General features: G+C 39.7%; 1 protein-coding gene across 4 annotated transcripts; it reads left to right on the plus strand.

The window, feature by feature from the left end:
* The first annotated feature begins 10 nt into the window (after positions 1 to 10).
* On the plus strand, positions 11 to 15,022 carry LOC143026201 (uncharacterized). 4 transcript variants are annotated; one of them, XM_076186237.1, is made up of 9 exons: positions 13 to 260; positions 2,606 to 2,747; positions 3,998 to 4,598; positions 5,096 to 5,418; positions 5,578 to 5,792; positions 6,737 to 6,867; positions 9,726 to 9,814; positions 12,869 to 13,026; positions 14,318 to 15,022. In XM_076186237.1, the coding sequence occupies exons 1-9, from the start codon at positions 161 to 163 to the stop codon at positions 14,587 to 14,589; spliced, it is 2,031 nt and encodes a 676-aa protein (XP_076042352.1). In that variant the 5' UTR covers positions 13 to 160; the 3' UTR covers positions 14,590 to 15,022. The 4 variants fall into 4 exon arrangements, 3 of the variants coding, with proteins under 3 accessions (XP_076042348.1, XP_076042352.1, XP_076042342.1); XM_076186233.1 differs by having other exon boundaries at positions 11 to 260; positions 5,096 to 5,792; positions 6,740 to 6,867; XM_076186227.1 differs by having other exon boundaries at positions 14 to 260; positions 5,096 to 5,792.
* Positions 15,023 to 15,228: the final 206 nt, after the last annotated feature.

Raw genomic sequence — 15,228 nt, forward strand, 5'->3', positions numbered from 1 at the left:
TCTTTGAATAAATGAAAGATATCATTGGCCCCTACAATGTTTATGTAATAGTTAAAAGAAACAATACTTTCTTTATCACAAGTTTGTCTGTATATGAAGTAGTCTGTTGGGAGAAAAGATAAGACGATGGGGAAGAGAGCCGTGACAAGCTTTAGTAATTATGGCAGAAAATACAAGTACAACAAATGTAGCCCTGGGTATCACGCACGACCAAATAAGTTACGTGCGGGAAACAGAGACACGATATAAAAATAGTGAAGGTTGGTTAATGCTTTGTATAAGTATTTAGTTGAGTTGTTGTGGTCGTTGCATGTCTGGTTTCTTCCAGTATACAGAGCTTCCTCGTCAAGTATTTTTGTTTATAGATAAATATAGCTGTCAATAGTGGCATGACGAGGGGTGAACAAGTACAGGAGTAGGTTGCTGTTGCATGCAATTGGCCCAATTACCAATATTATTTTAGTTCCTATTTGTGTACATGGTTTATTATAATAATAAGTAAGCAATTGTCAAAACTGAAGATAGATTGCCTCACAGAAAATTGTGGATAACAAAAAAGAATGATGATAAACTAAGTGGTGACTAAGATTATTGAAGTACATAGTAAAGGTAAAATAAGAATTCCAGAATCTTGCAAACACGGAAATTTAACAAAAAATTTACTTTACCCAATAAATAGCTCTTAACCCAGTGTAACCTAACCTGACTTAACCTAACATAACCATTCAATAGAAAAAATAGGTCTTGCAAATTCACACTCACAGTCACAGGAAGAAGTAAAAAATGCATTAGCTTGTTACTGGAATTGAACCGTAATTAATTGCAGTTTTCAAGAAGGGAACAATTCTAGTGGAGTCTTTATATTATTCTATATCTTGTCAGATATTTTTCAAATTTCTAAAGTTGTCCATCATATGCCTTGTAGTTTTTATTAATCGTGGTCAATTCACTTTGTCATTTACACCAACTTTTGTTAAATGTATATGTTTACTTTCATCATATATATTTTATGTTTACTTTCATCATATAAATTTTCTTGATACTAGAATTGCATGAATAAAACTACAAACTAATGGTTTCTGATATCCTTTATTGATAAGTAAATTACTAGTATCCAAATCAATCTAACTTCACCGAAATTAATTTAACCTAATATTATAATCTGGAATGGCAAAACTTTGTCAGAGTTGGAGAATTCACTGTCATCACTAGAAAGAGCAGGTACATTTTCCCATTACAACAGTGGGTCATGAATTAGGGAGTATAGCTTTGTAACTTCCTTAGAAAAATTAAGATAAGATTAAAAAAAGTAATTAATTAATTTTATTTGGCATTGAATCAATATATATGAATTGCAGATAAAGAAAAGAACACATAGTTCAAAATAACAATTACAATTGCCGAGGATAACACAAAAAAGCATGTAAGCATATTTTCATTGTGGTCCTCAATAGACCGATTTTCTAAACTAAGTTACACAGCCAACATACATAGGGGTTAAGGGGACCAGAGACAGTCATGAGTAATACCAATCAGTACACATATGACAAACATTATTATAGATTTGCTAATACTACTAGAATGTTTGTAACACGTAGGATATTGAGACCAAAACTTGAGCACCATCACAATAAGGAGCATTGCATTATGCATCAGGAACAACAAAATAATGCTAAAAGGTACCAAAACAGTATGAGCGAGTACCATATCAGTGTAGTTATAGTAAAATAGTGGATTTCCTGGTTACGAGTGAGCTGCAGGAAAAGGTAGCAAGCCAGGGGCTGGTGGAGGTAGCAGGATCATGTCCCTAGTCACCTTACTTGTTCCTTAATATCTTGCCACAGTCTCTCACTGTTCTGATTGGGATGGATCTGGAATTTTTTCACTATTGTTCATGCTTGGATTGGGTGAGGTAGGGGAGATTGTATACAGTATGCTGCCAAATAATTTTTTTTTTTATAATATCATATGTTTGTGAAGGATCCTTGTTTAATAAAAGTTGGTGTAATTATTTTTGACTCCAGCAATATTATTGGTGGCGGGCTTCATCCCTGAAATGCAAAGATGGGAGGAGTGATTGAATTGATTTTATTTGTTTAATATATAGGTGTGTGCTTTTAAGGAGAAAAGTACCTTTGGGGTGTTTATGCTATCGGTAGATTTTACATAAGGGAAGCCACTTCACTATCTTAAATATATATATATATATACACACATGTATATCAAAAGGCATTTTCCTCCTTATTAGGGGCTGGCCGAGTCAAAGTATATACCCATCCCACAACCATACAAAACACATTCCTTGCCCCTTCCGTCTTAACTCCTTAAAGATGAAGAGTCCTCCCTGACCCCCATCACACTGCTCAGGTCTAAGACAGTGAGGTGAGACAGTGCTTCCACAGTCAGAGTTGGTTTACCCCTACTCTTTCAATATATGACGATTCCCTCATTCACGCCAAAAAAAATTCCTAAATGTTAAATGGAAAAAGAAAATATTTATTTATTAACTTGTTTATTTACTTATTTACCTGGTACTTATTTATTTATGTATTTTATTTATGTATTTAATTTTTTATATTACAATTATTTATTTGGTATTTTTTAGGTGACACATCAGCAGTGAAGCAAGATGAAGCAGAAGAGGAAGATGTTGTGTCATTGGCGGTGTCTTTGGTCGTTAGCAATGCTCGTCAAGGTGTTGTTACGCTGTGTGCCAAGGTGGCCCAGATTCTGAAAGAAAAACGAAGGTGAACCCATTTTCTGTCATTTAACTTAAATTCTAAATGTAAGATATCTTTATATATCAGTATATATATATATATATATATATATATATATATATATATTTTTTTTTTTTTTCCTTCCTTCCTTCCTTTATGTTTCTTTGACTAAGTTCAGAGTCCCACAATAGTCAGCAGATGTTCTTGGAGCCTCCCATAGATTTCTGGCAAGAAACATTTAGGCTATTGCCTGGAATGTGTTAAGAGTGGGTTTGTTTCTGTGTCACCAGCTAATAGAAGAGAGGAGTAGTTGCCAATTATCCACCCCCTTTATATGAAAAAAAAAATGGAGGAAAAATATTCAAGGGATTTTTAGGGCCAATCCAGAGACCAAGTATGACACCTTCAAGGCTTAAGCTCCTAATGTAGGTGAGGGTGTTTATGGGACTTGAAGAGAAGTGATGGATAAATGATTCTGTCAGGTACCCATCATTGGTCACAGGAGCACCTGGAACTCTGTAATTTGATTATTATAGTCTCAGTTTGGATTCATTAGGAATCAATCACTTCTCACAAACTTTCTGGAGCTTTATCATGAGATAACAAGAAAGATGACATAGATAAGGCAGTGGGCATTCTTTATCTTGGTATACAGGAAGCATTTGATAAATTGCCCCATATAAAGCTAAAGTTGAATGGTTAATGCTCTGGACATTGTGTGGGAAGGGAACAGACTAGATTGAAAATGATTTTTTGATCAGTGGTAGAAGGCTGATAAGTATCAATCCATTAAGATGAGTGGAGTGCTACAAGGGTCCATGCTGGTCCCTTTGTTGTCCATCATCTCTATCAATGGAGAGTAAATTATTGAAGTTTGGGTATGATATTGAATTAGGAGTAAATGCAAGTTTGCCAGATATTATGCTTTGGGCAGATTTGGAGAGGATGGGTGAGTGATTAGAAAATACATCCACCATGCAAAGCCATAGTACAATTATTTCTTTTGAGGAAGAGAACTTGAGACAATTTACTTTGAAGAGGATTTGGGTGAAGTGATTAACAGTGATGTGAAAGTTGCTGGTTACCTGAAGACTACGGGTCCTCTGCAATAGAGAACAGGCAACAATTGAACTGTGTGTGTATAATACTGAGAAGTCTTGTACTTCTTAATATATTACATTGTCCAGCTGAAAGTGTTCATATGTTGCTATGGAAAAAGTCCATTACAAAATTAATTATGTTAAATGCTGTATTGAAATTATCTTTCATTTCAACAGGTTGGAACAGAAAGTTGCGCAATTAGAGCAGCACCTTCTTCAACAGCAGTTGTATGGGTCACGACGCACATCAGAGGAGCAAAGTAAAACGTACTCCGACAGGTTCTCCTTTTCAAGTCACTGTAGTGCAATTTGTCCGTATTGCTCAGGAGAAAGGTGCGGTTCTTGTCCCCCCTCACTGCTTCCGCAGGCGGGCCTTTCAGCAGCATTCGGCGATTCTCACCACCCAGGATTACGCGAGGAAGCCCCTTGTGCTGCGTGTGGTGTACCCAGGCGCCGTAGCGCACAGTGTGCTGTGGGTAGTGCAGATCCAGAGTTTGAGCCAAGCAGTAGAACACAAAATTCAGTCTTGAATTCGGAAGGGAAAAGGATGAGTGTTGTGTGCGTAATAAACGAGAGAAAAGAACTGGCACGGGATTGGACAGATTGTGCGAAGGCAAGACACGAGGTACAAACACAAAGACAAATAAAACGGGGGAGCATTTATGCATCGTCTCGCAGTCTGGATCCTCAGCTGTTGATCAACAGGTCTAGGAGAAAGTTCATCCGAAGCAGAAGTATATGTATCCATCGTACATCACACAAGTCAAATACAGGAAAAGTGAGTGTTTTTTATCATATGTGTTTGCATGCTAATTTGTTTCCAGATATATATATTAGTGACCACTCATTTTTGCTCTCATAACTCTTGGAAAAATTAAGGGTCATTGGCACATCTTGGCATTGGTACAATTTCTTGATCTCTGTTTTTTTTTTTTTTTTTTTTTTTTTTTTTTTTTTTTTTTTTTTTTTCCTCTCTCTCACTCACTCACTCACTCTCACATACTCCCTTACTGACTACCTCTCGCTTCCTCCCTCTCTCACTTAATCTCTCTCTCCCACTCAGTCTTTCCCTCTCATTCTCTCTTTCCTTGTCATTCTCTCTTTCCCTCTCATTCCCTCTCTCCCTCTCTTTCCCTCTCTCCCCCTTTCCCTCTCTTTCCCTCTTTCCCTCTCTTTCCCTCTTTCCCTCTCTCTCTCTCACAGTAACCTATGGGTCAACTTAGAGCCATTAGCAGATATCTACCTTAGGGTTGTGCATTTGATTTATCTTTACAGGAAACCTGTGGCAAGGGTTGGTCTTCAAAGACCTCTGGTGAGCAAGATGGACAAGGGAAGCCAACACATGTGGAGGAAACGTGTTCCAGGGTTCCTCCTGTGAACATCTTTGCCAAAGAAGAGAGGGAAAACACGTCATGTGGTACACAGCCAAGGAGACCCACCCACAGAAGCCTCCCTTGCACCAGTTCACTAAGCACCGATACTGAGATCAGCAGCCAAGAGAGCATTTTGTGTAGCCTCGACAGTGCCTACATGAGTCAGGATGGTGCCCCGTGTATAGAGGATAATACTCACCGCAGCCACAGTGGTACTCGGAGCAGGTATGATATCGTCCAGTACAGACTTGATAATCCAGAACAGATGCAAGATGCAAAACAGTTTAGTAGTGATGGTAGTGAGCACTGTATGAATAGGACCCGCAATATACATGACACCACCATACACAGCCATGACAGTGCTATTGACACTGCTCACCATAGCTTTGACAGCTCCCATGACAGCTATGACAGTACCCAGTCCAGTCGTGAAGGCAGTTTGAGGAACTTCTTTCAGCAAGTCAGTTCCAGCATTGAAAGATTTGATAGCAGTCGAAATGTGATTGCCAAGACTTTGGATTCTGGCCAAGACAGAAGCAGTAATTCATCTGACACAGTCAACAATATTCCTGTGCATTCTGTTCTCCGTTCATGCACGGGTTAGTAATTACTATTTCTTTGTCTCATGTCCTGAGTTTTTGTCATTTAGCATGACCAGCAGTTGGTACAAAAAACACATATGGTGTACTGACAGATCTGTCACACCACATTCTTTTATTATTGGAGACTTGCCTTCATTCAAAGAAGAATGCTGGTCACTTGTAACTTCTAATAACCCTCCATTTTATTGCCCTCCATAAATGTGCCCTCTACCATATCTTAAGCACAATATTGTTCCCAAGAAGGATAGAGGCACGGGTATCAGTAACAAAAATCTGTCTTAGTTTTACACCACTATTTTTTTTTTTTTTTTTTTTTTAATTATTATTTATTATTATTTATTATAATTTATTATTATTATTAATTATTATTATTATTATTATTATTATCTATTATTATTATTTATTATTATTATTTATTATTATTATTTATTATTATTATTTATTATTATTATTATTATTATTTTATTATTTTATTATTATTTATTATTATTATTAATTATTTATTATTATTATTTTATTATTATTATTATTATTATTATTATTCTTATTATTATTAATTCTTCTTAATTCTTCTTCTTCTTCTTCTTTTCTTCTTTTCTTCTTTTCTTCTTTTCTTCTTCTTTTCTTCTTCTTCTTCTCTTCTTCTTCTTTTCTTCTTTTCTTCTTCTTCTTCTTCTTCTTCTTCTTCTTCTTCTTCTTCTTCTTCTTCTTCTTCTTCTTCTTCTTTTCTTCTTCTTCTTCTTCTTCTTCTTCTTCTTCTTCTTCTTCTTCTTCTTCTTCTTCTTCTTCTTCTTCTTCTTCTTCTTCTTCTTCTTCTTCTTCTTCTTCTTCTTCTTCTTCTTCTTCTTCTTCTTCTTCTTCTTCTTCTTCTTCTTCTTCTTCTTCTTCTTCTTCTTCTTCTTCTTCTTCTTCTTCTTCTTCTTCTTCTTCTTCTTCAATAGAAGAAGGCCACCACAATGAAGTCCATTCTGGGGGAGATGGAAGACCACTGCAGAGTCATGGTGACAACTTGCCACAAGAGGTGTCTCCTTCAGACCCATCACTCACTGAGGGAAGCAGAAATAACTTACAGGTGTGGTGGTTTATTTGTTTACATATTTGCTTGTGTGTGTGTACATATATAATGTATATATGAAATAATATGAATACATACATACATACATATACCAAAGGCTTTTTCCCCCTACACGGGGGGTAGCCAAAAAGAAAAAGGCATAGAAACCACTCCCACCCATTTCATTTCCTATATATTCCACTCCCCTCCACCCTCCTCCCTCCCTCTTATCTTGGCACCTCCTGGATGACGGGTCATCCCTGCATCCTGTCCACTGCCCTGGGTCAGAAGCAGTGTCGCAAGACACAGCACATCTACAGCAAGGCTGCTTCATAAATTCGGCGACCCCCCTCTCCGTCCCCCCATGCAGAAAAGGAGAAGACAGGGAGAAATCCCTTCGGGCTGCGTCAAATTTTTCCTCATACATACTTCCTCACCCCCCATCCCCCACCCACTTCCCCTCATGCATCACAGCATCATCTATACACAACCACTCTCCATTCACCCCTATCTTCTGTCCTCTCCCATCCTTCCTCCACAGACATTCCTCTCTTTTGTAGTGCCCCTTTCACCCCATCCATCTATCTCATCCTAGGACCCCCCCTCATGTTCACTCCCTCCACCTCTGCCTTCCACACTTCTTTTACTAATCTTATTTCACTCATTCTTTCCATGTGTCCAAACCATCCTAATACTCTTTCATCAACCCTATCTCCCAGCTCCCTTTCCACCCACCTTATATATATATGAGTGAGAAATGAGGAGCTGAGGAGGAGAGCAGGGGTGGAAAGGGAATCAGTGACCACCTCTCTGTCTCCTCATTCAGAAAAAAGAGAAGACAGAGAGAAATCCCTTCGGGCTGTGTCAAAATATTGTTCACACATAAGCAACCCCTACCCCCCATTCCCCCATCCCTCCCTTCCTTCCATAACAGTTGGTGGATGCAGGGGAATGACCTGTCATCTATGTGGAGCTGAGATGGGATGGCTGGAGAGGGTGGTGGCAGGGAGTAAAATGGGAGGGAATAGGTACATGCCTCTGACTTGGCTAATCCCCCTAGTAAGGGGGGGAAAAAGCTCTCAGTATATAGTTAGGAGGAGCCAAGAAAAGAGGGAGGGAGGGAGGGGAGTATGTGGGAATGAAATGGGTGGGAGTGGATTTATGTCTTTGACTTTGGCTACTTCCCTTGTAAGGAGGAAAAAGCCCTTGATATATGTGTATATATAGATAGAGATAGACTTGGATCATCTCTAATTACTGTGATTAGATTGTGGAAAGCCAAAATGGATGATGTTGGGGTAAAGCTAGAAGGATTTCCCATAACCTATGTAGTGGGAACTGAGGGTATTAGTAGTGAAGACTGAACTGAACTAGCAACTGAGCTCGAGTGCTAAATTGAAATGCACTGGCAAAGGGATCAAGATTTTACAACAGAAACAGAAATTTAATCTACTTTATAGCAATGACTCTAATAACTTTTAGTCCTACATGGAGAAAGTTTGACTGGATTATACCTTGGCATGAGATTAAAAGTAAGAGGTGCTTATTCATAAGTACTCACTAAATACATACATATACCAAAGGCTTTTTCCCCCTTATACTCATCAAAAATGAAGAAAGATTAGTAAAAGAGGTGTGGAAGGCAGAGGTGGAGGGAGTGAACATGAGGGGGTGACCAAGGATGAGATAGATGGATGGGGTAAAAGGGGGCACTGGAAAAGCGGTGAATGTTTGTTGAGGAAGGAAGAGAGGAAATAGAAGATTAGGTGAGTGGAAAATGGTTGTGTATGGATGAGGCTGTGATGCATGGAAGGGAGTGGGCGAGGGATGGGGGTGTGTGATGTAGTATGTGTGAATGATATTTTGACACAGCCCGAAGAAATTTCTCCCCATCTTTTCTTTTTCTGTATGAGGCGATGGAGAGGGGGTGCCAATTAAATGAAGTAGCCTTCCTGTGGATGTGCTATGCCTTGCTGCATTGCTTCTGACCCAGGGCAGTTACTGACATGCAGGGATGACCTGTCATATAGGAGGAACCAAGAAAAGAGGGAGGGAGGGTTGGTGAATGGGAATGGAGTATGTAGGGATGAAGTGGGTGGGAGTGGATTTATGCCTTTCACTTTGGCCACCTCCCTTGTAAGGGGAAAAAGCCCTTGGTGTATGTATGTATGTTTAATAAAAAGAAATTCATTTCATCTTTCTTTAGAAAGCTTTGCATCTGGTCCACAGTACTCAATGATCCCCGGATTGGAAACTTTCATTCGAAAAATTAACTTGTCTGTGCCCAGAATATCCTTTCAGTCAAATAGAATTTTTTTGGTGTTATGAGGAATAAAGTCTCCTGAGTGATATGCAGGCATAAGGGGATTATTTGATTAAGAACAATTTTATAGTTGCTGAGATAGGAAGGGCTGTGAATTTCAAGTGGGTTTATAGTCATTGTATACTTTGACTCAGCCATCTCCATATTAGAGGGAAAGGCCTTTTGTTACGCATGTATGTACACTTTAAACCCACTATCAGAGAAATAATATCAGAAGTACAGGAGATCTGTATATTTCAACTACTATCTGTAGTCCTCTTCAGCAGAAGAGGATGTATATTTCGACTACTATCTGTAGTCCTCTTCTGCTGACGAGGACTACAGATAGTAGTCGAAATATACGGATCTCCTGTACTTATGATATTATTTCTCTGATAGTGGGTTTTAAGTGTACAATTACAAATGTGTTATAACAATACAGTTTCCCATCATGCGTGTATGTTTAGGTTTTCGTACCAAGACAACACTTCAAGTAAGATTCTGAATGAGCGAGTGCTTTCACTTAAAGATCAAAAAGTTTGGAGGATAAAGTTTTCTCTTTATGCTGTTACAGGTGCTTGAAGCTCCATATCCCTTAGCTGGCTGCCAGTGCCCTATATGTCAACAGCTTAACAAAGATCAAGTGTTTGTCATGACAGCAGAGTAAGTATTATTAGTATTATTTATAACAGAAAATGTGCTGTGTCTTGCTACATTGCTTCTGACCCAGGGCAGTAGGTGAGATGCAGGGATGACCTGTCATCTAGGAAGAGCCAAGATAAAAGGGAGGGAGGGGGGTAAATGGGGATGGAATGGGTGGGAGAGGATTTTATGCCTTTATATTTTGGCTACCTCCCTTGTGAGGAGGAAAATGCTGTTGGTGTATGTATGTGTGATTTTTTTTTTCTTATATACATATATATACAGATATATACAGTGGCCGCAAAAAGTTTGGGCGCGTAACAAATGTAAACACTTGTGACATTTAAATAATCATTTAAAGACCTATAAATGGCTTATTACATACCTTATTTACCAAGCGATTTTCCTTTAAGCTTTATGACCTTCTCCAAACGTGCCGGGATGCATCTTGCCAGGTTTTGTACGTGTCCCAGACTACGTTCACTTTCTTTTACCTCAAAGATGTCATGTGGGAATCCTTAGGGACCTTCTCTCTAGGCCCCATAGTGGCCGCCCAAGAAGTCCTGAGATAACATACCCCGTACCAATGGCACACAGCCAACCCTGAAGCTTCATCCAAGTTCTGGATCGGCAACCACGGGGATACCTATCTCAAGTCCTTCTCATACTCCTACATTCCCTTACCTCACCGAGGGCTCTCAAGCATTCCAAGGGAATCAGTTCGAGCCCTACAAGGGGTACAAAGTGAGTATGCCCTGTCTGTCTCCACTCTGGGAACAGATCCAGGTGCCCTTCACAGTTTCGGGGAATGTATAAGGGTCTGGTCAACGTAGATCTTAGCACTCTACATTTTCTCCTTACGAGGGTTTCCCAGGCTAGATAAATACTTCCTTCCCCCCCTAAGTCCAAGTCTCCTTGGGTAAGGAGTACCGAAGAGTTTGTATTCTTCGGAACAAATGTAATTTTCGCAGGAAAATTAATTTTTCCCTGATACAAACCTGAGGTACTCCTTACCTCTAATGGCCCTCCTCATCCACCCCGCTAGTAGTTCCTTCTCCCTGGCCTGTCAACCCTCGTGACTAATTTCATACCTGGCTCAGACAATGGAGCTTCTATCCTCCTACCCTTGTGGGGGGAGGGGGGAGCCCCCTTGCCCCAGGAGGGCCCCTTACTGAGGATAATGGTTGCCCAGACCCTCGGAGTGAGGTGTTTTCAAGCACACACAGTGTTAGCGGTAGAAACGCGCCGCATATCCTTGGGTAAGGAGTACCGAAGAGTTTGTATCAGGGAAAAATTAATTTTCCTGCGAAAATTACATTTATCCCAAATATCCTGTATTTCTGTTTTTAGCTTAGCTGTTTTTTAATTATATGCCATACGTGCTCAATGGGATTTAGGTCTGGAGAATTTCCAGGCCATTTTTTTAAGTAATCAACACCACAGTCTTCTAACCATTGGGTAACAGACCGAGCTGTGTGAGCAGGAGCTCCGTCCTGCATAAACCAACTAGCATTGCACTTTTCAAAACTTTCAGGCAGGTTATCACACAATAACTCAAAATAAGTGTGCTGATTTACACTCTCATTTTGTGCAAGAAACACTAAATTGCCAACTCCACCAAATGCAAAGCATCCCCACACCATAACACTTGCAGCATGTTTCACCACTTTAGCTGTATAGCGAGGGTCATTAGGGTCAGACCCCCTGGGCCTCACACGCTTCGACCTGCAGCCCGACGACACCACAAACGTTGACTCATCACTCCACAATACTCGTTCCCAGTCTTCTAAGGACCAGTCCTTATATTTCTTGCAAAATGCTATGCGATCACGTATGTTTTTTGCACTTTGGAGGGGAAGAACTTTAGCACAGCAACTACGGTATTGTAAATCTTTGGCTAAATGATCAGAAATACATCTTACAGACACATCATCCAGCAGTGCAGGGTTATTTTCTTTCAGTTTTCGAGCTGTGAGCGTTGGATCTTTATCTAACTGCCTCCTAATAACCGTAGAAGTACGATTTGATATCTTCCTTGGCTGACCAGAGCGATGCTTTGGAGTAGGAAAGATGTTACTTCCTCCGTCTCGAAATTTCTTGGTCTACTTTTGCACTTGACGCACTCCAATTCCCACACAAGTAGAAATATCTTTACACTTATAACCCTCCTTATAGAGGGTTATGATTGTAACAACTGTGTCTCTTCCCAGCTCTTTACCACTTCCCATTACGGAGATATCAAGGCACAAAAACAGAGACCACCGCAAAAAAAAGACTACTCCCCGTGAGAGATGTTTAGAAACTGACTCCACGTGACATCGAGTGCGCCTAAACAGAGTTGCTAAGTAGTGCGTATTGTCTCGGCTAAATACGGGTACAAACGCTAGCATTGAAAAATAACGAAAAGTTTGGGCGTAAAGTTGTATTTTTCGCATGTTTTGAGTTTAGCTGAAAGTTGGGGAGCCTATAATTTTGCGCCCAAACTTTTCGCGGCCACTGTATATATATATATATATATATATATATAAATATAATGAATGAATGTTAACAGGGAATGAAAAATATTGCTCTAATAAAAAGATTTACTATGAATCACATTGTTGACATTCTAGTGAGGACTGGGCTAGGTCTTATTGTCTAATGAATGGATGATGGCTAGATACCCATTCCAGGTTTCCTTTTTATGCCAAATTTCTCTCTCCTGCATCCCAACTACATTGTGTTTCAATCATATAATGTGGCCAGGGCTCGGGCAACTTTTTGTCTTCAGGATGCTGAGATGGGAAGGAAGGTGCGAGTAGTCTTATGCTTTGGGTACATTTTGCTTAGCTCCCCCCACATAAAGGGGATTACAGCTTTAATAATAATGATAAGTTTATTTGGCAAAGAATCAATATATATGAAGTTCAGATAATGACAAGAACACATAGTTCGAAATAACGCTTGCAATTGCTGAGGATAACAAATAAGCATGTGGTCCTCATTAGATTGTTTTTCTACACTAAGTTACACAGACAAGTGCACATCATACCAAGTTTGATCAAAATCTCAAGAATTATGGATGTTTCTTTACAGAGGAGAAGAGATCCTCAAAGAAGGAAGCATAGTGTTGATAGAAGGGAACCATATTGCCGTTGTGCAGTACATGGGTCATGATTCTGTAAGCATTTCCAGAAACCAAGAGGTCCCCCTATCAGGGCTAGTCGGTGTTCATGTTGAGCTGTGGCCTCCAGGTAAGTTTCTGTCAGTTTCTAAGTCTTGAATAGTGTATCTGGGCCATTGACCAACAACAGGACCAATCAGTCAATCCATTGCCCCTAGTCTCTCATGCAGAAGTCCTGTGGTCACCAGGAAGCCAGCAACAGCCCCATACAGGGCCATAAGTCAGGGAAGAGAACACGGCCATGATGGTCCTGTGAGATGGATGTGAGAGAGAATCATCTCCCTATCACCCATCTTCAGAGCCCATCAGCACCCTCACCCATTTCTAGAGGTGAAGATGGGACTGTGTCATGGATATGTGATGTCAGCATTGTTGTTTATTTTGTAAATGAGTTGGATGGAGTGGGAGGCACGTTGAGGAGTTGATGAGTGAGAATGGAGGGAATTGGGAACTGAGCCAGCTGTTGTTTGGGGATGACACTGTGCTTGTGGCTGATTCTGAGGAATGACTAAAGCAGAGTTTGAAAGAGTGAGAGGAGATACAGGGATGACCCATCATCCAGCAGGTGCCAAGATAAGAGGGAGGGTGGAGGGGAGTGGAGTGTATTAGGGATGGAATGAGTGGGAATGGTTTTTATGCCTTTTGCTTTTTTTAGCTACCTCCCTTGTAAGGGGGAAAAAAAGCCTTTGGTATATGTATGTATGTAAAAACATTACCCAGGGTTGTTTATACAATGGAGGAGTAGGAGTAAACCAGTTCCTGCTGTGGAAGAGCTGTTACTCATTACATTGCTTTTGACCTGAGCAGTGTAGGGGGGGGGAGGGGACAGGGTGACCCTTCATCTCCGTGGTACTGAAATGACACTAGAAAATAAGTGGGTTATATTTGTTTATAATGTGGGTATGTACTTTGACTGCCAGCCGTTATAAGGGAGGGTCTTTGGTATGTGTGTATATATATATATATACAGAATATTGTATGTTTGAGTATCAGTTTATTGAAGGGGAATGCATCAACTGTTCAGGCATTCCCTTTGATGGAATTTAGTCATAACAATGGCCTGTATTAAGATAATTACATAACATGTGAACTCCACAGTGTGAGTCAATTCTTATTTGTTGACTTGGCCACCCCCAAATAAGAGGGGGAGGGCATTTGATATGTGTGTGTGTATGTGTGTGTGTGTGTGTGTGTGTGTGTGTGTGTGTATTTATTTACCTAGTTGTATTTTACGGGAAGGGGAGCTATGCTTGTGGTGTCCCTCCTTTGTATCTCGCAGTGTCTAACTTACTCTTAAATTCACATGTGTGTGTGTGTATGTATTTTTATTTTATTTTTATTTTTATTTCTTCTTCTCTTAGACAACAGAAAACTCTTCATTCCTCTGGATGACATCATATGCCAACTGGAACCGGATGATCTGGATGACCTTGTGGCTCCGAGTTCAAGGGAGGAAAGCCAAGTCAGGGGCCTTCAGAAGGGAAGGAAGGGCTATAGCAGCATGCAGGAACTTGGGGTACCATCAGCTGATGCACCAAAAGAGATGATATCACTTTCTGAGTCAACCCAACGGGGGTCTTTGCCTGCTGAGATATCTGCCACAAGGAGTTGCATTTGGGAAAGTTATGTTTAGAATCTGTGTGGCATCATTGTACTCATTTTGTATTGTCAATGCACTTTCATTTTTATGAACTGACATACACATTTTGTATTTTAATTGTACTTTTTCTCAGACAAAAAAGAAATGTGTTTTAGTAACACATTTTGTCATTTTTCGTTTTTTCTAACTGACACCATTCCCCACCTCTCAGTTGGCAGCAGTAGTTTTCTTCATAGAAAGGATCTAAGGGATCAACAATAAGTATTTGTACAAGGTTGTCCTGAGAGAAAGACACCAGAGAGAATAGTCTCCTTTCCATCAGTCTTCAATCCCAATCACCTTCCTCACTTCCAAATGGAGCTGCAGTGACACTCTTGTCTTTGGATTGGGCCCAAGATCTCTCTCTATCAACTTGCTCTTTATATATATATATATATATATATATATATATATATATATATATATATATATATATATATATATATATATATATATATATATACATACATACATACATACATACATACATACATACATACATACACACACGCATACATACACCCCTTTGAACACAAGAAGAGCTGACAACCCTCTTTCTATTACTTTTAATTGGCAACATAGAAAAAGCCCCATGCTCATATAATGCCAACATGGTTTTCTTTGTCTCTATCT

The sequence above is a fragment of the Oratosquilla oratoria genome, chromosome 1 (genome assembly GCF_046742065.1).
Source record: "Oratosquilla oratoria isolate Oo_2021 chromosome 1, ASM4674206v1, whole genome shotgun sequence".
NCBI classification, from domain to species: domain Eukaryota; kingdom Metazoa; phylum Arthropoda; class Malacostraca; order Stomatopoda; family Squillidae; genus Oratosquilla; species Oratosquilla oratoria.